The sequence below is a fragment of the Abramis brama genome (assembly GCF_963993115.1).
Source record: "Abramis brama genome assembly, chromosome: 1".
Lineage (NCBI taxonomy): Eukaryota > Metazoa > Chordata > Actinopteri > Cypriniformes > Leuciscidae > Abramis > Abramis brama.
In genome coordinates, this window is record NC_139963.1 from 77,924,262 (window position 1) to 77,947,886 (window position 23,625).

Genomic DNA, 23,625 nt, shown 5'->3' on the forward strand with positions numbered 1-23,625 from the left:
TAAAGGCTTGTTCGTTCTGCTCTCACGGAATAGATCGATTATAATATGTTTATGTACCATCAGATGAAATCCTGCAGGCGTCGGCGCTTTCTGAGGTCAAGTAACAGAATCTTTATTGCAGACCCGTAATCTATGCGCTGCCTCAGCAAACGCGAGATCCGAGCCAAAGAATCTTTATTGACTTTCTTCCCTCGAGAAGAAAGCCATCGGGAGCAGAGCTAAACTCTCGATAGTGCAAATGCTACACGTCGGGAATTTATGAATACTGTCAGCCCCCTTTTACTAGAGCTGACCGTGCATGCTCCACTCCCAAAACAAACAACACATGAATCGCGTGTGTCCCCACTCGTAATGAAGCGATTGCAGGGAGGAACACACGATCCAAAGCTGTTTGCACCCCATACTCCTGTCTAGATATTAGGGCTGGACCCGAATATTCGAATATTCGTTCGGTGGGTTGGTATTCGAATTGAAAATTTGACATTTGAATGTTTTTGTTTTTTTTTGCACACCTGGGATCCCCCGCAAAACGTTTTTTCATTCGCGCTTGAATAAGGCGGCGACACACTGGCTGCCTGGCGTGAGCGTCTCAGCTGCATGGCGAGTCCTATTTTTAGCTATTTGGAGTTTGCACACTGCCTGCGTGAGACACGCGTCTAAGGCGCGGCTCGAGCCACGCGGAAAACGCGTGCATGCTAGAAATAGAACCGAAGTGTTCCAGCAACAGGAGTGTTCTCTGGCTAGAGCGCAGAACAGCGGAGTTTGTATGGACGAAGTGCTGCCTGAGCTTGTCTTTTGGGAAAATAGAATAATAGAAACAAAATGTATTAGCCTTTTTACCCGTTATTATCGATCTAAATTAATCTCGTTTTTAATTTAACTTAATTTCGTTTTTCTTTATTTAAATTTCGTTTTTATTTAAATTTCGTTTTTTCTTTATTTAAATTTCGTTTTTATTTATTTAAATTTCGTTTTTCTTTTTTTAAATTTCGTTTTTATTTATTTAAATTTCGTTTTTTCTTTATTTAAATTTCATTTTTCTTTATTTCAATTTCGTTTTTATTTATTTAAATCTACCCTTTACTGTTGAAGGATTCAAATTTAAGAATATGTTTTAGATCTGCTGATCCTACTTCCTAACATAACATCACATGAAAAACTAAGGTAAATTACACTGTATTGGGCATTCAAGGTGAACATAATGGCATCAATTTACTGATCAGAAGTCAGCTGTAAGTCAGCTGTCTAAACATTGTAGAAGTCAGGGGTTTTGTTAGCCTTTGATCTTCCAACTAAGAGTTGAACTGTGTGAATGTTACATAGTCTTAGGTCTCGTGACCATTTGTTGTTTATACCATTTCGGGGGGGTACCATTATCTCAGTTGGGGGCAATTGCCTCTATTGTCTTTAGATGATTAGATTTAGTGGTCATCCCTAACTAAGGCTGTGTGCATGGCTGTGTGCATGGTCAGCACCTTTAAGGACAGCCCACTGAAATGCCTATAAGATAACTTGTAAAGTTACATTAGTCAGACTGTTTGGAAGACCTGCAGCACACTCAATAAAGAATAACTTCTACTTGATCAGCATTCACACAGTTCAACTGTGAAGCTGCTTTGATACAATCTGTATTGTGAAAAGCGCTATACAAATATATTTGATTTGATTTGATTTGAACAAGATCCCAAACGTCTCCTGGTTCTTGCTTCGATGAAGGAATAAAAGTTTACAACAAGGGCATGGAGGAACACACGATCTAAGGTTGTTTTGTTCACCATAATATCTATGCTTTTGACTGATATAGTGACAGACAACAATAAATATGACAGACAGTATAACACAGAGCGCTTGCTGAGGCACAGAAGCTAGCGCGGTTCTAAACCGGATGTCCTTTATCCTTTCCTTACGCCCACTCTCGCCATTGGACTAGTTGACATAGGTGCTTCAGATGCAATCACGCAGGAGCATTCCCAAAGCTTCATTGACGCATCGCGAGTTCCCTCGAAAGGGAACAATATTACGGACGTGAGCGCTCTGAAAGCGGCACTAAAAGACTGCTTTAAAACTTTCCCTGAGACCTCAAACAGAAAGCACAAAGCCTTTCTTTAAAATGAATTTCATTTTGTATTAATTGTATCTTAATTTTAATCAATGTTTCATCAACCAATTGCCTGGATTTTAATAAATAAGAAGTAAATATAGCAGATAATAGATAATCACGACACGGAGGCGTCGGTGCGTGAACTGGAGCGTATAAGGTTATACTTGCCTCACAGACCTGAGACTATATCTATAGAAAGCTTGAAATGTCTACTTTCAAACAGAACAATTCAAAACAAAAGAAAACAGACTGCTCTCTGCTTATGTAATCTGTATGAAATGTACATTTCTCTCTGGCGCGTTCACTACTGTGAAGAATGCGAGTCAGCATCGTCAACTTCATCTTTGCAGCCGGCACTGACACAGAAAACACTTGTTTATTAATAAACAATTAAAATGTCTCCTTGCTATATTTTACATATTCATAATCATTACTTTTGCCGGTTCTTTGTGACAACTTTTAGGTGCGTTTTTGGCAGCGCCGCCCTTACAGGTTACATGAACGCGTCACCACCGCATCACTGCACCGCATTCCTACACTTATAAAATGCAATTCAATGTGGAAGTAATCCAAGTATTTAGAATACGTTACTCAGATTGAGTAACGTAACGCAATACGTTAACAAATGACATTTTGGGGCATGTATTCTGTAACGAAATACATTTTGAAAGTATCCTTCCTAACACTGTTAACAGACTTGGAACATTTACAACAGCAAGAGTTCCAACAGCAATCAGTTAGAATAAAGGACTCTTTTTAAACACAATAAAACAAAGTTACAGCATCATTAGACACACACAGACATCAAAACAGCTCATGAATCTCAACAAAGGTGACAATAAAAAAAGACCATTCAGCTGCATCATTTATTCAGTTTTGTACTATGGTGGTACCCAGCATGCATTGCGACATGAAACTTTTGATTGTCACAACTGTTGATATTCATATGCTGATTGTGGATGTCTGCGTGTGTTTAAGTTATGCAAGAGTTCAACATTTGTTATGCTCTGTATGATTTTAATATCCTCCAAAAATACATGAAATACATATAAATATAAATAATAAATATATAAAATAAATTATATATTTAAATATAAATATAAAATTAAAAGACAAAGGATGAGATTGGTGAATCAGTGTAAAAGCACCTGTTAATTCATAATATATTCCTGTAGGCTACTGTCTCAAAAACGACAAATATTACTCAGAATTCATCGTTTTATTTAAGTATCTGTGTGAAAACAGTATTATGCACACTGTAAAACCTTGCTGTAAAAAAAACAGCCAAATTCTGACAGTAATACCTTTTTTCTATGCAGATATTGGAAGAAATTCTTTATTCTTTATTCTTTATTTCAAGGATAGCCCCTTGAGATGTACCATCTCATTTTCGAGGGGGTCCTTACAATAATAACGAACAATACAAGATAATAAAGAGTAAATATTAAAGATAATTTCAAACACATAAGCACAAAGACATACACACACTCACATACCCACACACACTCCAACAATGCTCCCCAAAACTAGCCCCCCATAAAAAAAATAATTAATAAGTAAGAAAAACATGTATTCTGAATCAATGAATTATTCTGTGTTCAGCAGTTAAACTGTGGAGATATGGCTGAATTCAAGGTAAGTTACAGTCTTTGTTTATGAGCTTTTAAAAGCAGGCAATTAAATTATTATAAAGATACATAGCTCATGCATTTTTTCGCTTGTTTTTCATTAAATGTGTGATATAGTTAATGATTTGTTGAACATTGTGGGCACACTCAACAATATTTACTGATACATAGATGTGATAGATAAGTTATTAAGGGCAGTAAACTTCTTTCTAAAGATTGAAGACTTTCTAAAGATCCCACACCGTCGCAGAAACTCTCTCTGCAGTGAAGTCAGCTGTGCTTCAGATCGAAGTCATGATCAACCTCCTTCTTTCAAACGTGAGTTTGTACTACATTATGAAGATTTCCAGCCACATTATTTTTGTTCAGCAACATCTAATGTCACAAATAATATAACAGTTATTCAAAAGTTATTTGTATTGTTCTTTATTTATTATTATCATTGTTGAAAATGCTTATTATCAAATACAGGTGATGGAAATAAACCGGTGGGGAAACGGTAAGCTTCTCTTTATTAATCTCTGTTAGCCAGCTAAATAACATCATCTTGTTGTCAACCTTAATGTCAACTTGCAACAACAGTACAAGATAAATTAATGTAAAATGTTCAGCACAAAACTGACCCTGTTCTGCACTTCAACTCTCACTCCTTCAAACGCCCTATCTGATCTCCAAATGCCATATCTGATCTCCAAATGCCCTATCTGATCTCCAAATGCCCTATCTGATCTCCAAATGCCATATCTGATCTCCAAATGCCCTATCTGATCTCCAAATGAATTCTCTCTCTCTGTAGATCACGTCATGATGCCACCCTCATTAACCCTCTGGAGTCTGAGGTGTTTTTGGGGCCCTTGAGATGTTTTGACATGACCTGACATTTGTGCTTATTTCAGCTACTTACAACATACTATTGGCCAACATGTAATTTTGTTGTATTCAGCACAAACTCTGCTACAATAATATGTGAGCAAAATGGATGTACATGTTTGCATTTTATAGAAAAAAAATATTATGCGTGGTTAGTATGTTTTGGGAAAAACATTGTCACTGCAATAAGGCCATTTAACACATACTGAATAGTTTTCCATAAGACTTTGGAATTACTATTCTTGTAGGCTAGAATTTTTTCTACAAAATGAGGTGAAAATCATTCTGACCACTCTTTCACAAACAACAATATAACGATTTTAATTTTGCATGTCAGTTTTTGTGTCAGCACTGCTGTATGCGTGGGCCATGAATATTAATGTGATTCACACCAGGGGTGTGACTAAAGACACTCCCCCCATGGCTAATGGGCCATCAAGGTGCTGTGAGGCAGCCTGAACAAAGAATGATGACCTAAGAATGATTCACTGATGAATAAAAAGTTAAAAAGAACAGCATTTATTCAAAATAGAAATCTTTTCTAACAATGGAAAGACTTAAAGTTATTACTATCACTTACATCCTTTCCAAAAAAGAAAGAAAAAAAGACCAAACTTTTGTTTTTTTTATAAAAAAATATTTTTATTCAAAGAATCCTGAAAAAACTATTACAGGTTATAAAAAATATATATTAAGCAGCACAACGGTTTCCAACACTGATTTAAAACTCATTGCCGTTTTCTGTGACACACCACAGAGCTCTGTTATAAGTTGCTCCATAAACTCTTTATGTGACAAGTTACCATGTAGCTCTTTGTGCACAATGAAAGAGTTGGTGGAAGCAATGTCCAAGAAGTGTAGAAAAATCTTACTGTACCACTTCATGGTTATGTGCTGTGTTGTGTAGTACTGTATCAGCTGATCAGACAGGTCAACAACCCCCATGAGTTTGTTGTATGCAGTCACAGGTGCAGGACATGGAAATGTCTTTGTCCTCCATGTATCTTGTGTTTTCACCCTCATCTGCGCAGTGTCTCCTGTATAAGCAGAATGGATGGTTTTTGTCATTTCACACAAGAATAGGTAGGCTACTTTTATATTATGACGATGTAAACACAATTAGGCTACATTTCATCTGTAAAATATTACGTCTATGCACTTACTCTGTATGATTTCTCGATCGCACTGAGAACTGAAGGTTCACATTCCTAAAAAACATCAAAATAAAACTTTTAGCATACATTATACAAAGTAAACTGCTGAGCAAGTGATGGTTATGGACAAACAATGTATAGTTGATGGGCCATAGAACGGAGAAATATCTATTTATGGGCCATAGACCGCGTCACCGCGAGTATCTGTTGATGGGTATCCGCACGCATTTAGTGACACACGCAATGAACGGATCGTTCGCGAACGACACACATCACTACATTTCAAACATTTACACCTGTATTCACAAACATCTGTGCATAAGGCAGTATTGAAGCGTGTCTTAGGCTAACCAAAATCGAGCATTTATATAAAAATATAATGTAGACAGTAGGCTATATCACATATTTTACCGGAGGCTGAAACATATTTGCACTAAATCACATTAGTAGATATTCGCAAACAAGCTACATTACGCATAAAGAAGTATTTTAGCATTATTTCAGTGTCATAAGCTAATCAAAACTGAGTGAAATATATATGAAGTATATACATTTAGCACTGAAAGGTTGCCTACCAGTCTAGTTCACATTTTAACATGTTTCTGTCTATTTATAGATGCATATACATGTACGATATTAGGCTTAGTTCATGTTTTTACTCCAAACTCATTTCATAACATACATTTTAATCTGGCATGACCAGTTTAACATGTCTTACCTTAAAAATCTTCTCATCTTCAAATCGCGTTCTTCTGAGGTAAATCCCAAGGTAAACAGCACAGCACAGCACAAGGTAAACAGCACAGCACAGCACATCTTCAAACTCGATGAAAAGCAGAGAGGAGTAAGTTACCGAAGTCTCTTATTCTTTGTTTTGAGGTGATGAGGGCGTTTACAGGTCTGCGTTCTGCCGCGTGGGTCATTTGCATGTCAATCGCTCGTGCGCGCGTGGGTGTGGTCACATTATAGTTAATTAGGATGTGTTTGAGAAACTGTACATGTCGGTGCTTTCTTACGGATTACTTAAACAGAGAATATTTGTTTTTTATATAATTTACATATTTTAAAAATAGAGACTCCAAGCGTTGTATAGACATGTGTTTTAAGTCTGTGTGACAAACATTCGCTGAGTTACAGGTCATTTTCTGTCGCGTTTCAGAATGAGTTTCACATTGAGAGAGACGGCAGAACGCGCATCATGTTTATTTTTCTTTATTTGGCGAAAAGCACAACACTTTGTTTTTATTATGAGTATGCACAAAAAAAATACACACTTAACAGGATCGATTGATGTACAACACAAGCATATAAGATAAAAATTAATATTAGAATTTTGATTTTGTTTGCACTGATAAGGAAAAAAAACGAGCCTATCGCGCCGGCGCGACAGCCGACCTCAGGGGGTTAATCCAGGTCCCCCAAGACTTTACCAGCTGAACACGGACAGAAAACATATTTATGGGACTGATAAAAAGGTCAGGCGATGGACATATGGACGAAGAGACAGAAACAAGCAGAACAAAGTCATACTGTTGGTGGGAGAAACCGGCGCTGGGAAAACCGTCATGATCAACACCATGGTGAACTACTTACTGGGAGTGAAGTTTGAGGATCAAGAGTTTCATCAAATCACAGAAGAAGAAAAACCAGAAGCTCAGTCCCAATCCCTGACATCTGAGATCACAGTTTATGAGGTGTTTGTTGAAGAAAACCCAATATCTCTGACCATCATTGACACTCCAGGATACGGAGACTCTGAAGGATTCGATAGAGAAAGAGAGATTACTGATGATCTGGGCAGGTTATTCTCAGATAAGGATTTTTACTATATTGATGCTGTGTGTTTCGTGATGAAGGCGTCTCAGAATCGACTCTCTGGAAAAGAGCATTACATATTCCAGTCAGTTCTGACTCTGTTTGGCAAAGATATAGAGGACAACATAGTGTTCATCATCACACACTCGGATGGAGGACCTCCAACCGATGCTCTTAATGCCATTAACACAGCGCAGATCCGCTTCAGAAGAGATGAGAGGAACAAACCTGTTCACTTCTTATTCAACAACCAGCAGGAAGAACAAAGAGCACATGCTCACAAATCATCATGGGAAATGGGAGAGAAAAGCATGGAAAAGTTTTTGAAACTCCTGCTGGAAAAGTTTTTGAAACTCCTGCTAGAAAACAACAGAAAACAAATTCTGATGGCAGTAGATGCTCTGAAAGATAAAAAAAAACTTGAAGCCCGTGTCTTTAATCTAATGGGCCGTATCACTGAGAAAGAGTTAGAAATCAAAGCTGTAAAACAGAGTATTGAGGGATCTAAGAACCGTCAGGTTAGTGCGTACAAAACTGTCAAAGAAAAAGTACCGATTGAATACTCAATTTTTTCATTGAGCAATTACGCAACCTGCTGCTCTGTGTGTGAGCAAAACTGTCATGAGTTTGGTTGCTGGCGGGTCCTTTTCAATGACCTCTCAAAGTGTGATGCCATGAAAGGTGGCTACTGCACTGTGTGTACAGGGAGATGCCATTACAGTAAACACATCAAAGAGGACAAGAAATATGTGACTAAGACAATGAAAGTTAATATGCCATTTGATGATCTTAAACAGGAGATTCAATCCACCAGTAACCGGGCTGAAACCAGCTTTGATAAAACTAAATATGAGGAAATAGCAAAAGTACAAGAACACCTGAAGAGAGATCTGGAGAAGGTTAAAGTAGAAAAGTCCACCCTGCTGCATGAAGCTTATACGCTTATCATGATTCTGTCAGAGAACCTAATAATAGCAGACTGGTATTTCACTGCTGAACATCTGGATTTTTTCATTACCAGACTGAAGGAGGAGGAGGGAAAAGATAAAGAGGTGCGGGACCTGAGAGGTGTGAGGAGATCTTTAGAAGAGAGGGAAAACACAGCGGACCGGACTGGGCAGGCACTGCGTTCTCTGCATGTTGGCGTAAACCCTGAGGAAGTGTTTCCCAACCTTTTTTCCAGGAGACCCCCATTTTAACATTCAAAATCCATAACGACCCTTGCAACACTTGCAGACAAATCTTATTTACTTACAAAATCAGTTGTTCATTTTTAATAAATGCAACAACAGCAGAAACATTAAAATAATATAACTAACAACTATGGCTGAATTGGACTTGCAGTATAATGTTATCTACTAACATGTAGGCTACTACTTGGTATTGACCAACATGTTTTATAAAACGATAAACCTAATATTCCAGCCTTTAAATAATGTTTAAGAAACGGGATGAGTCAAAATGATTAAGTATTTTATCAGATCATTGAATAATTCTAGATACCTTTTTATCCGAGTTGTTTCGATTTTTAGAATGCACATAAGCTTATCTTTCAGCACATAACAGCGCATAAAAATGTAGTCTGAGTTTCACAAACGATAAACGCAGACAGACTGAATGAAAATGTGAATCCAGTCTCTGTCAGAAGGTGGCGCTTGTGGACCAGCAGAAATACAGAATTTATTGAATGGCTCTAGTTTTCTCTTTTTATTTTATTTTTGTATTAGAGAAATTAGAGAAATTAGTATTATTTTGCTTTAAGGGATTCATGATTTTTTCTGCTTATTTGTACATTTCTATGCATTTATTTTGTTAACCACAACAAAGAGATGGGTTTGACAATTTATTACATTTTGTATTTTTGTAAGTTTATTTTCATTATTGCCTCATGGTAAACGTGATTTCATATGTTTGAGTTATGTATATAAATATATATTTGTTCTGAAAAATATGCAGTTGTTCTGTTATGGTGTGCCTTTAGTAGGAACACTTCTGTATTCTGTAGTCAACCACATCTGAAACCCCATATAAAGAATAATCATTGTAACCATATATAAAGGAAATGGTGTAGAAAGAAGAACACTGCAATAGTTGTTGTAAAGTGGTTTATTAAGCAAATGGTTTATAAAGAAAAACACACCGCACTTAATGTTTTAAGCATTTATTAAGCAAATGGCATAGTAGAGTGAAACTGACCATGTATTAGAAAGAGCTTTGCTACACATTAAGAAACTAATGCAAGTATTACCGTTAGACGAGGCGCAGAAGAGGACACAGAGAAGAAGAGCCTGAAGAAGGAGAATGGAGAGACGAGAGGCTTTATATAAACAGATCTTAAGGGTTCAAGACTTTGGATTGGACACATTGTCTGTAAAGGACTAATGAATAAAGGAGGATTTCCTAAATGTTTGATGGACTCTACAACTCTGGAATGAGAAGATCAGGGAGACGCTGACTCTCAAGGACGGCCTCTCCGGTGTTAGACGCCTTGCTGTGGCAACTCTTGCTGTCAAATCTTGTACACGATTTGGTATTTTACTTTTATTTTGGTTTCATATCTGTAAACTAGTTAACCTGTATTCAATAAAACTATATATAATTGAAATCAAGAAGCTCGCCTGCCATACGTCTCTGATTTCTAAGAAGCTTGAGCTGAACTGACCCCACAGAGAAGTCTTCTGTGATCTAAATATTGTAATATGGAAATTCAGATGCTTATGATTTAGGACAGATTGGACTTACTTTACCTAACCTGAGAATAATCACAATAAGGGTAAAGGTGTTTAGAAATACACACACCAGATAAACATCTGAGACCCAGAATGCAGTGATGTGCTGCTGTCCCATTTATTAGTTTCCCCCTCTTTCTTCTGCACTATTGTGTGACCTGTACCCTAGTGTTGCAGTCAATGAAAGGACACTATCAGCCCACACTCTGCTTATTACACACACACTCTGCTTATTACACACACAGGGATTCTTTAAATATCCAATCAATCAAATAAGTGAGGTTTCACTAATAAACTTTTCAGTGTTTAACTTGTGTGTGAGTGTGTGTAATTACTAACTTATTATATGAAATACGTTTCCCTTTAAATCAATATTTAAGCAGTAATATTTACACTTTAACAGGAAATAAAATGTCTTGGAATTACTCTTATCCAAAAACACTTTCACATTTAAACCAAAAAAATACTATTTTTCTTAATTAACTTAAAATATCAAAAAAGTCAGTAACCACAACTGTTTTATAAAAGAGTATAACAGATTTACTTAGAAAAAGTAGGTCAGAAATGAAATAGGTCTTGTCAAACTCACTTTTCAGATCACCAATGCATTCAGATTCACATTCAAAACATAAGGGCCCGAGAACATCAAATAGCCTAATAGCTGTCTTAATGTGAAATGCCCTTCAAATGTTGAAATGATGCAGGCCTGAATGTAGCTGGAATGTAGTAAATGGCTGCTTCACCACACAGGCCAAACACAAATGGTACCTTTGCTCAATGTGAATGGGACCTCACACACACAGGTTCAAAGGCGTCAGCAGCAGAAGACAGGACGAGAGGTTCCCGATGAAGAGAAGAGTCACATGGTTGACGAGAAGACTCACGCAGCTGATGATCTCGGCAAAGTCCACACTCGGTAACGCTATCCGGCTCCGTCAGGGTCTTTGCTCATCGTCGACCTCACAGTTCCACACAGGCTTAACTAATCGAGGTCGCTGGCCGCTAGCTTGTTAGCAAAGTCCATGCAAATCACGAACCGCTAAACCATGAACATTACACAATATACATTTCTCTCATTGAGAAAAATCATAACTTCTGTTTTAACCTTAAATTATATTTATTAAACTATGAAATTATTTATTCAAACTTGTATATCTTATACTAATGACTATATTTCAACAGGGTTACAACTGCCAGATGGACAAATAATGCATTAAATAGTCAGAACTAGTATTAATTTAGTTGCTCAAATGTAAGACGACACAAAAGACGTGTTCCTCTTCAGCCAAACTCATTTCAATCATCAGTTTCCACACTTCCAGGAGAAACACACACACGGACACACACTGTAGATGAGAGATTTATCCTGCACTTCAGATTCCCTGATCAGAACGGGAGTTTTCCCAAGAGTGCTGAAATCAGTGAGTTTGTGCTGAACTGATCATTACGTGATTTCTGTCATTAATTCACAATCTGAAGAACAGCTTTAGTTTTCATGAGACTTTTCCTGCATCATACTTCAGTGCAACATAAAATGAACTAAACTCTGACTAAAATGATTTTTAAACAGTGTTTTTGGTTATTAAAAGCAAACTTTGCAGCTCTGCTCAGATGTCAACTCAAACGTTCCCATTATCCTCTGGTCTTTGTTTCTAGCAATAAAAGGGTTTTTTGGAAGATTAGGTAATTATGATCACAGCATTAACATATGAGCACAGCACTGATTCTCTGGTTTGGTGTCTATGAAGGGGGACTTGAGGCTTGTTCACATGGCTAATACTCTGTTATATTCTGTTCTCCAGCGCTTTAGAGCTTTCCTCCAGGTTTTGGGCAATAGGGAGTCAGGGAAGAGCTCATGTTTCTTCTTCTGTGAGCGGTCAGTCAGATCTAAAGCTGAGCTGGACTGCATGTGGTGTGTTAGTTTGGCCGTTCCCCCTCCCGAAGCCTTTCTGTGCTCCTAACACATTTCTTTTTCACTATAAATTACATTTGCAGGTGATTTTATGGTGCTGGGAAAACGAGAAGCTCCGTGAAAATGGCCAATTCATATGCTTAAGTTTTAGTATAACTTTTATAGTATAGTTCATATTTATGGATATAATCGTTAATCTGATAATGCACAGAACAACACAAGGTTAAACTGGCACTGAAATTCTTATGACAAAACACCGCATAGTAACCTGACATTATATAACATATAATATACTAAGTGCAAACAGTTAAACTAAAGTGACAGTGTATAAATAACTAAAGAAAAGTGAAGAGAGATGGTCATTGTCCATTTAGGAGCCTGATGGCTCTTGGGAAGAAGCTATTATCCAGTCTTTGTGTGCGGGCCCAGATGCTTCGGTATCGCCTACCTGAAGGCAGCAGGGTAAAAAGACTGAAAGATGGATGGTAACAGTCTCTTAGAATCCTGCCCGCTTTCTTGAGGCATCGTGTGTGGTAGATGTCCTGTAGGGCTGGGAGCTTCCTGCCGATGATGAACTCTGCAGACCTAACCACACTGCGTAGGATTTTTCGGTCCCTGTCAATGCAGCTCCCATACCACACTGTGATACAGCCAGTCAGTGTGTTCTCAATTGTACATCTATAGAAGTTAGTGAGGATGACTGGGTCCATGCCAAACTTCTTCAGTCTCCTCAAGAAGAATAGGCGTTTCCGGGCCGCTTTGACCACCTTGTCCGTGTGAGCAGACCAGGTGAGGTCATTGCTGATGTTGACCCCGAGTAACTTAAAACAGCTGACCTTTTCCACTACAGATCCATTGATGAGCAAGGGTACATGCTCCTCCCTCTGTCTCCTCCTAAAGTCCACAATCTTCTCCTTAGTTTTGCTGACATTGAGAGAGAGGTTGTTGTCTTGGCACCATGTCACCAGAGTGTCGACCTCCTCTCTAGGCTGACTCATCTCCGTCAGAAATGCAGCCCACAATGGTTGTATCATCAGTAAACTTCACGATGAGGTTGGAACTGTAGTTTACTTCACAGTCATGTGTGAACAGGGAGAACAATAGAGGGCTGAGCACACAGCCCTGGGGCGTGCCTGTGTTGGTGATCAGTGTGGATGAGGTGCGGTCACCGATTCTCACCACCTGTGGCCTCCCCGTCAGGAAGTTGTGGATCCACTTGCATAGGGAGATGTTTAATCCCAGGTCCACGAGCTTGGAGACGAGTCTGGAGGGGATGATGGTACTGAATGCAGAGCTATAATCAATGAACAGCATTCTCACATACGTATTCCCCTTGTCCAGGTGGGAGAGAGTGGTGTGCATGGTCAGGGCGATAGCATCATCTGTAGACTTGTTGGACCGATATGCAAACTGCATAGGGTCCAGGGTGGGGGCAACGAGGAGCAGATTAATGGTTTGACCAGCCGCTCAAAACACTTCATGGTGATAGAAGTCAGTGCTATTGGGCGATAGTCCTTCTCTGGGATGGCTCTACATGTTCTAGGGTTGATTTCTGACTTGTCTCAGACTATTTTGATAAGTGTTATTACAACTTAAATTAACTGTTTTCTATTTTAAAGTGTAATGTATTCCTGTGATGCCAAGCTGAACTTTCAGCATCATTACGTTTGAACGGCAGTGTTCATGTTTATATACGAGTACAAACTGATAGTTCTTTTAAACCTGAATATATTGTGTATATGAATGAGTATTGTAAGATTTATACATTAAATATATATTTATAATACATTAAATAATTATATTACTATATATAATTGTAAGAATTGTAACCAGCAATGACTTGCACCACTTATTTAGTCTTTTTGACCTGTGTTTCCTCACATCAGACCTGTGAACCGGGACTTGATCGGCATTGTATTGTCCTTCACTGTGCCTTGTTCTTGTTCTGAGTCAGAAATTGTGTCTTATGTTTTTATAGCATTTGTATAATAACTTGTAGTAAATTTCATAGTATATAATTGTACTGTCCAAATCTATTTGCACACATGCACTTTATATAGTCTTGTGTCAGTCTGTGTGTCTTGTTAAAGCATGTAGCTCTTGTTTGTTCAAGGGTCCAGTCTGATAAAGTGTTGCACAGGTATTTCCACAAACACAAACATGCAAAAACATGGAAAATTCGTGAAATTCTTTAAGCCAAAACTTCTTAACAGTGCTCAAGTATGGCTAAAATAGAGATCTTTGAGATCTGACATGTCTTACAGCAAATACTTGAACATATACGGAGGAGGAGTGGCTTTAAAGTTAAAGTAAAGTAAATTATAAATATAAATTACAAAAAAAAAAAAACCCTTTATGAGTAACACTAAATCAAGGACTGTGACGTTGCCCGGTATGGCGCAGCCGGGGCCCCACCCTGGAGCCAGGCCCGGGGTTGGGGCTTGTATGCGAGCGCCTGGTGACCGGGCCTCCCCCCGTGGGGCAGCCTTCCCGTAGGCTCACCACCTACAGGAGGGACCGTAAGGGGCCGTTGCTGAGAGGATCGGGCGGCAGTCGAAGGCGGAGGCCTCGACAACCCGATCCCTGGACATGGAAACTAGCTCTAGGGACGTGGAACGTCACCTCTCTGGTGGGGAAGGAGCCTGAGATTGTGCGTGAGGTTCAGAGATTCTGACTAGAGATAGTCGGGATCACCTCTACGCACAGCTTGGGCTCTGGAACCACACTCCTGGAGAGAGGATGGACTCTTCACCACTCTGGAGTTGCCCATGGTGAGAGGCGGCGGGCTGGTGTGGGCTTGCTTATAGCCCCCCAGCTCAGCCGCCATGTGTTGGAGTTTACCCCGGTGAACGAGAGGGTTGTTTCCCTGTGCCTTCAGGTCGGGGATAGTTCTCTCACTGTCGTGTGCGCCTATGGGCTAAACGGTAGTATAGAGTAGTCGGCCTTCTTGGAGTTTCTGGGAGGGGTGCTGGAAAGTGCTCTGACTGGGGACTCTGTCATTCTACTGGGGGACTTCAGCGCCTGCAGCGACAGTGACACCTGGAGGGGCATGATTGGGAGAAACGGCCCCCCTGATCTGAACCTGAGCGGTGTTCAGTTATTGGACTTCTGTGCTAGTTACAGCTTGTCAATAACGAACACCATGTTCAAGCATAAGGGTGTCCATCAGTACACATGGCACCAGGACACCCTAGGCCAGAGGTCAATGATCGACTTTGTGGTAATTTCATCCGACCTCCGGCCGTATGTCTTGGTCACTCGGGTGAAGAGAGGGGCGGAGCTGTCAACTGATCACCACCTGGTGGTGAGTTGGATCCGATGGCAGGGGAGGAAGCTGGACAGACTCGGCAGACCCAAACGTACTGTAAGGGTCTGCTGGGAACGTTTGGCCGAGTCTCCTGTCAGAGAAATCTTCAACTCCCACCTCCGGCAGAGCTTCGACCCGATCCCGAGGGAGACTGGAGATATTGAGTTCAAGTGGACGATGTTGTCCACCTCCATTGTTGAAGTGGCCGCTCGGAGCTGTGGCCGTAAGGTCTCTGGTGCCTGTCGAGGCGGCAATCCCCGAACCCGGTGGTGGACACCAGAAGTAAGGGATGCCGTCAAGCTGAAGGAGGAGTCCTATCGGGCCTGGTTGGCTTGTGGGACTCCTGAGGCAGCTGACGGGTACCGAGATGCCAAGCGGACTGCAGCCCGGGTGGTTGTGGAGGCAAAAACTCGGGCCTGGGAGGAGTTCGGTGAGGCCATGGAGGAAGACTATCGGTCGGCCTCGAAGAGATTCTGGCAAACCGTTCGGCGCCTCAGAAGGGGGAAGCAGTGCCCTACCAATGCTGTCTACAGTGGAGGTGGGCAGCTGTTGACCTCGACTGGGGATATCATCGGACGGTGGAAGGAATACTTCGAGGATCTCCTCAATCCCGCCGTCATGTCTTCCATTGAGGAAGCAGAGGCTGAGGGCTCGGAGGCGGACTCGTCCATCACCCAAGCTGATTTACCGAGGTAGTCAAGAAACTCCTCGGTGGCAAGGCACCGGGGGTGGATGAGATCCGCACTGAGTACCTCAAGTCTCTGGATGTTGTGGGGCTGTCTTGGCTGACACGCCTCTGCAACATCGCGTGGCGGTCGGGGACAGTGCCTTTGGACTGGCAGACCGGGGTGGTGGTCCCTCTTTTTAAGAAGGGTGTGTGTGTTCCAACTACAGGGGGATCACACTTCTCAGCCTCCCGGGAAAGTCTGTGCCAGGGTACTGGAGAGGAGAATACGGCCGATAGTAGAACCTCGGATTCAGGAGGAACAGTGTGGTTTTCGTCCCGGTCGTGGAACACTGGATCAGCTCTATACCCTCTACAGGGTGCTGGAGGGTTCATGGGAGTTTGCCCAACCAATCCACATGTGCTTTGTGGATTTGGAGAAGGCCCTCGACTGTGTCCCTCGCGGCGGCCTGTGGAGGGTGCTCCGGGAGTATGGGGTCCGGGGTCCTTTGAAATGAGCTTTCTCCGCAGGGTGGCTGGGCAATCCCTTAGTGATAGGGTGAGAAGCTCGGTCACTCGGGAGGAGCTCAGAGTAGATTTCATCCTTCAAAACTATTATATCATCTTTGTTTACAGATATTTGCAGTTGCTTCTCTAAATAATATATATATATATATATATATATATATATATATATATATATATATATATATATCTTTTTTTCCAGTAAATAGATTTTGATGACTCACCCACTATCACTTCTATGTACCTGTACACTTAGCTGGTTATAAGTGTCTGTTGTCTCCTGTGTTGTGTTTTAAATTGTATTTTTATGAAATTGTATCCTGTATGTATTTCTAATGTATTTATTTTAGCCCTCCTTCCCTTTCCCTAAGTGGTTATTCCACTTGTCAAGCCGCCATTGTAAATAAGAACTTCTTCTTAATGACTTGCCTGTAAAAATAAAGGTATAATAATAGACCCTATTATAATGAGCACCCAGTGTTAATTTGCCATTTGTGTATGTTGGTAAATTATTAAGCACTTGTTGTTTCCCTGCATTTTTCAGGATTACTCACCTTTGGCATGATAGATCTGGATAGCAGTCACAAACATCTTAATTCATGTTGTTTCTTTATTCTCTTTTATACTTTATTTATTTTTGTATTAATGTCTTGGTAACACTTTACAATAACGTTTCATTAGTTAACATTAGTTAATGCACTGTGAACTAACAATGAACAGCTGTATTTTTAACCAACGTTAACAAAGATTAACAAACACAGGAACAGATGTATTGCTCATGGTTAGTTAATACATTAACTAATGTTAACTAATGAACCTTATTGTAAAGTGTTACCAATATAATATTCAACATTCATGTCCTTATGTTTTGTGCTGTATTACCATCTCAAGGTTTTTAGTGTCACAGGACAATGTTATGAAGCATAAATTTTACTTTGCCTAGTAAAACAGGCAAATCTGATTTTATGCTGATCAAACAAAGGTATACTTATCATAGAGAGGCAATTAAGATTATGCAACTGAGATTACTCAGTAAACTCTATTCAAATACCATCACTTAATCTCCAGTCCTCTCTTGTACTATAAGTTTTTACTATTTTAAATATCAGACCAAAATCTGATATGTCCTAACAGAGAGGTCTTCTGATGACTGGATTGAACACAGTTAATTTGTTAACTTTTCACTTGATGTATTGCACTTATATTTATATACTTTAAAAGCAAAGACGACTCTGACTGGATCTCACAACTCTGGAAGAGGCGTATATTTCTCTGTACTGAAGTGTTGTTCTTCGTACTTAAGATTGTCAGTTCATGATCTTCATATGTAACAGGAACATTAATCATGATCAAGTCATTTTATGTATATTTTATTCCCAAAGGATTCGGAAACTTTCAAATTAATAAAATGTGAACATCAAATGTAACTATGTCTTTGAATCTTTTAATTCTGACAAGAACATTTAATAATGCATGCATAGCAGGGCTTTATTCCTAGAGCGTGTTCATATAGTCCGCAGGAGACAAATGAACACAGTAACAATGCATCACTTTCAACCTCTTGCTGAAACAACTGTCAAAATGGATGACTTGCAACATGTAGGAATGGTAAGATCACAGTACTGGTTGTCTGCATCTTCATACATCATCTGTCTCGGAAATCTGAAACAATAAAACTGCATAATATATATGCAGCTTAAAACAAAACATGTCTCCTATGCACGTCATTACATACATTAATGTGTGGTGGACAGCACAGGACATGAAAATCCATCAATACTAACAATAAATGTTAATGTTCATATGTGGACTAAACAGTAGTTCAAGTTCATAAACTATTGCTTCAACTGATCTCTAACTTCTTTAACTTCAGTAAACACACAGAAATGAATCGATCAACGGCACAGTATGCTCAGCCATCAGGAAGAAGAGCTTCTAATTGACTTCACTTTTCTCCATTCTATGGGGAAGTCTATGGGGTCCCAATTTATATACTGTCTATGTCAACTGCACACACCTCTGCTCAGCCATGAACTGGTTGAAAGCCGATGACGTAACATGCAGGTAGGCCCGCCCTCACGTGATACTGATTGGTCGATTGATAAGCTTAAATCTGATTGGCTAAAGAGTACGACTGCTCATGTGTAGGAGGAGTTCGCTGCCAGGAAAGTCTCAAAAACACACACACACACACACACACATCCAAGGATGATTTGCACATTCACATTCAAGGATAAACTCGTACATTTTAAACATTCAAAGGTTTTTCTATATCTACGAATTGTGTTTTGCATTTGTGAAATATATTTTACGAATATAATTTTATTTTGCGCATGTGAATTGCTTTTTGTGAATATATTTTTTTTCACGCACGTGAATTTTTTTTTTTGGGGGGGGGTACGTGAATTAGGTTTCATGCATGTGAAATTGTCTACGCATGTATGAATCATGTTTTTTGCATGAATTACTAATGAGATTGATTTGGCTCCATACTTACACAAGGCATGATCCTGTGTTGGACGTTTTCTGGGGGAACTTTTAAGGGATATAGACTTGATTCCTATATTATGCTCTGAGAATAATCAGCTTGTGTTGTATTCTGAAGTGTTGAAATGTCCTGTGCTTCTGCTTCTAGGAAGGCACAAACACACTCAAGAAACACCACATAGTTCAACTTTATCACAGTTTGAGCTCCAGCCTTTTAGACTTTACTTTTACTTCCCAAATGATGCTTTCAGACATGAATCACGAGAATCCCCGAGATCTGCTGTGTGTTCATAAACACTGAGAAGAGGGTCAGTATGACAGAGAGGAGAGATAACAGTCCGTCTCTTCCTGGTAAATGACAGAACCCGAACCCGAACCCTTCCTGGTAAGTGTTGTAAGAGTTTCTGATCAGTCTGGCTGTGTTGAAACATGTCACAATCAGAATTTCTTCAACAAAATGCATATAAAATTGATAGTCTCTCAAGTAAAATGCTACACTGTTAACAGACAATACCTGTCAAATGTACAGTAACTCGGGGGCAGCAATTCGCAAGTAAGTTGCTGTCGTCTATTCAACAGTATGAGCAAAATTTGGGTGATTTTCACTGATTCGGGTTCACAGCCTCTTGAACGTTATGACATGCTCATTTTAGTGGTGTTTTGTGCTGAGATTTAATTATTAGGGATATTTCTATTAGCCCTCATGTTGGGTTGAGCAAGTGATTGCTTTTGCTACATCAGAAATATAGAGCCAGAGACACCACTGGTTAGTCTGTATATGTATCTTACTGTATAAAAAGTAAGAATGAATCCAAAGCATTGAGCCGAGTTTCACCAAGAAGCACAGACGCAGTGTAAGCAGAGATTTAAATGGCTTCACTCCAGGGTTCACATCTCCAGCCTCGCGCTCACTGAGAGAGAAACCGGCCCTGAACGATCAGGAGGAAAACTGAGATGCGCTGACTTTAAAATAAACCTGCTTCTGGCTCCAGATGCAGAAGTGAAACATCACGCATTAGAAAACTGAAGTTAAAATCACAAACTGTGCATTTGCTATTTATTTCTGAGCTGCATTTGAAAGTTCTCTGTTTGTTTCACAAGAATTCTCTTCATGCTCTAGGAATAGTCCCATAAGCATGGTGAAGTGAAGGGCCCATCATACTCCTCATTCCTCATTTGTTAATTCAGTCACACCCATAACCACATCTCTGACTGTGACTGTGTACTTAAAGCAGCTGTGCTTCTGGTGTCTCTATAACACGAGGCCAGCGCCACACCATGCTTGCTCTGGGTCTGCTCACCTGTGTTGTGCTGAGCGCATTCAGTGCTCAGGCAGAAGTGGTCGATGAGTTTAATGAGTGTAGTGAGTTTTTCTACCGAGATGAAGAACCAGAAGGAATGGATCAGAATACAGAGAAAATCTGTCAGAGGTATGGTAAAGAAGACAACATGAAAAACAAAGCTTACTACGCTACGCTGTACTCGGTTCATCACAGGATTCCCCTCTACAGCGCCTACACAATGGATAAATGCCCAGACATCACTGGAAGGACAAACAAGAGGCACTTAGAGCCACAGGTAACTATGTTTTTCACTGTCTATCAAAATACTTCCATTAGCAGTTTAAGTCAGATCAAGTCGTCACATTTGTTCTATAGCACTTTATTAGATTGTTTGCAGCTTCAAATTAATAGGAAAATAACATTAATGTCGCAAAAATTTAAGCTTAGAATTTCATAAGAAACAACACAGTTGTGTTCAGTTAATTCAATTATTGGTCCACATTCTGTTTTGTCATTGAAAATAATATATAAAATAAAATAGATTGATGGTACTTAATTATTGAAAGTTCTTATAAAGTAAAACTGTCACTGTAAGAGAAAGAACAGAACTTTTTTCCTATGAAGTTTAGAAAAACATGACTCACAAGCCATAAAACATCAAACTAACCATCTGAAATATTTCTCCTTTAGCTTTCTGATTCTGACCCCCAAATTAATTATATGGTCCCTGATAATGCAAAAAATAGAGAAATGTGTGAAGCTAATCAAGCCATCGGCAGTGACTACGACGAGACTGGATATGATCGAGGACACCTGTACCCCAACAGTTACCCATGCACTGAGGACGGCCGTAATGCAACGAATACACTGACCAACTCTGTGCCTATGGACCCATGTTTCAACCGCGTCCACTGGAAGGACTGGGAGAGCACTTTAAAGAGATTTTTAAAAAAGAAGCTTGAGAGTGATCGTGATTCTGCAAGAGCCTACATTGTCACGGGTGCGGTACCTGGTGAGAAGCTATGGATCCCACAAAGGGAAGGTGCTGTGGAGAATGTGACGGTGCCCTCTCACATCTGGACGGCTGTCTGCTATAAACACGATCACCACAATGACAAGTCTTTTTCCTTCAGCTTTATAGGAGAAAACCTGCCGGGAAGTAGAATAAGCCTGATGAGTGTCTCAGCGCTGAACAATAAGCTCAATGAACTCTATAAGGTCTCTCAGAGGTCAATTAAGATTTTTAATGAGAACTGTTTTGAAGACAATAGTAAATTAAATGAGGCTGAGAAGGCGTTTCAGAAATTAATCAATCTGCCATTGAATCCAGGAGTCCAGGCGACCCCAGATGTGCAGAACACGTATTATGCGCTACAAGCACTCAACACTGACGGCTTACCAGCCGGAGGGAATGTCAGGGTGACTGAGATGAATGTAAAGTTAGCCTTTGACAGTGTGAGCACTTATTCGGCTGTGGCAGAGGGCCTGAAGGCTTCTGATGAAACTCCTTGTCTTATAACTAATTACGGACAAGAATCTGTCGAATGCCGGTTGGTCCCGAAGAAGCGCAGGATTGCAGCGGATGGCTCACTCTGCTCAAGCATCTCCGACTCTGGGTCAGGCTTTCAGTGCAACACAGGAAAAGATAATAAACGTTTTTGCTCCTCTCCGTGTCTGTACCAGGACAATCCTGCGGAATTTTCCTGGGATCGCCCCTTAATGCGCATGGTCATTCGAGGGGAATTTGACCGGGATCGCCACCCCTATATGTACCAGAACAAACCCAAGGGCTACTGGTGTTCCTCTGGCCAGACGCTGATAGCGTGTTCACCCCCGTACTCACTCGTCACGGCTAAAGGAAAGAGGTGCTTGGATGATCACCCCTGTGCCACATACGGTGAGGACTACTACTGGTGTAAGACCAGCGTCTCTGGCAGCTGGGATTACTGCAGTCCTCCACTGTGGAGCAGTAAAGCTGTAAACGGGCAGTTCTGCCGCATTGGCCATGCCTGTGCTAAATATGGTAGAAGTTATCAATGGTGCTACACTGATGATGAAGGCAGTTATGGCAAGTGCTGTACTTCTGATGACCCCTACTCCACTGTGCGTGGCAAAATCTGCAAGCCTTATCACCCCTGTGACTACTATGGTGAAGATTACCTGTGGTGCGAGACCACTGATGGCAGCTGGGATTATTGTTGCACAAAATGTGAATTCTGTTCTCACGGAGGCAGGAGTTAGAGTGTGTACTAACCTAGAAACTCTATCTAACATAAAAATAAGACTCTCTGTGCTTGTATAATATTTTGGAAAATAAATTTTTTCCTAATGATTTTTATGCAAAAAACAATATAAATCGTAAACAATCTTTCATATATTTGCAAATGCATACATATACTTTATTTTCAGTAAAAAACACAAACAAATCTGGTACATTCATGAGTGTAAACACAGATCCACACAAAGCTTACAGAGAAATGATGTGATTTTCATGAAGCAAAATTCAATCTGTGTCCATCATGTGCTCAGAGACACACACACATCACGACCACATGCACAGACGTAACTCTTTATTACACACGTCATTAAAGCTAACTCAGCTCCACACTTACAGTCAAGCCACAGTTATTTGTTTAGTGCTTTTTATCGTGACTCATTGTTCCAAAGCAGATTCACAGGAGGGTTTTTGTAAAAGAAATCCTACTTTAGTGTTTATAATGTCTCTAAAGTTCCTATGCCGTCCGACTGGTGGATCTGCAGTGTGTTTTCTGATGAGACGGAGACAGTTGTGCTGCCAGTCGCTCTTGTATGGCTTTATTGCAATGATTAAATCATGTCTTCTGTCACCTTACATGCTACTCACTTAATCAAAACACCAATAAACATGTGTTGCATAACTCTTGTAAGAGTCTTTCTTCATATACTCAAGCAGTATTTTTCTCAGGTAACTCAATACTTTCCCCCGTAAACAAACTTCACGATGTACTGCAGTCTCTGCTGTGTGTGCACATGTGTCCTACAAGCCAAAACTGAAGAGTTGCCATTGGTTACACAATATAAACAGTGTAAAATGAATTGCCTGTACAGCGGGTGCGAAATACAGAAGAAAGATCAGCTTCAACAATATTGCTATTACCTCTCAAGCATGAT

The 23,625-nt window shown here is 40.1% G+C and overlaps 2 protein-coding genes and 1 long non-coding RNA gene across 3 annotated transcripts; 2 read left to right on the plus strand and 1 right to left on the minus strand.

Annotated features, from left to right (window-relative positions):
• Positions 1 to 5,543: 5,543 nt before the first annotated feature.
• Positions 5,544 to 6,661, minus strand: LOC311089151. The gene is made up of 3 exons (XR_014607642.1): positions 6,472 to 6,661; positions 5,763 to 5,807; positions 5,544 to 5,636 (listed from the first exon to the last, which is right to left on the minus strand). It is a non-coding gene; the product is annotated as an uncharacterized lncRNA (long non-coding RNA).
• Positions 6,662 to 6,680: 19 nt separating this feature from the next.
• On the plus strand, positions 6,681 to 8,890 carry LOC311082382 (uncharacterized protein; the record flags this gene model as incomplete). The annotated part of the gene is made up of 2 exons (XM_084113177.1): positions 6,681 to 6,705; positions 7,110 to 8,890. 2 exons carry the CDS (start codon positions 6,681 to 6,683, stop codon positions 8,765 to 8,767), a joined length of 1,683 nt encoding a protein of 560 aa, XP_083969303.1. The 3' UTR covers positions 8,768 to 8,890.
• Positions 8,891 to 20,418: 11,528 nt separating this feature from the next.
• Positions 20,419 to 23,370, plus strand: LOC311079289 (uncharacterized protein). Its single transcript, XM_084108550.1, has 2 exons — positions 20,419 to 20,770; positions 21,166 to 23,370. Exons 1-2 carry the CDS (start codon positions 20,471 to 20,473, stop codon positions 22,714 to 22,716), a joined length of 1,851 nt encoding a protein of 616 aa, XP_083964676.1. The 5' UTR covers positions 20,419 to 20,470; the 3' UTR covers positions 22,717 to 23,370.
• The last annotated feature ends 255 nt before the right edge of the window (positions 23,371 to 23,625 follow it).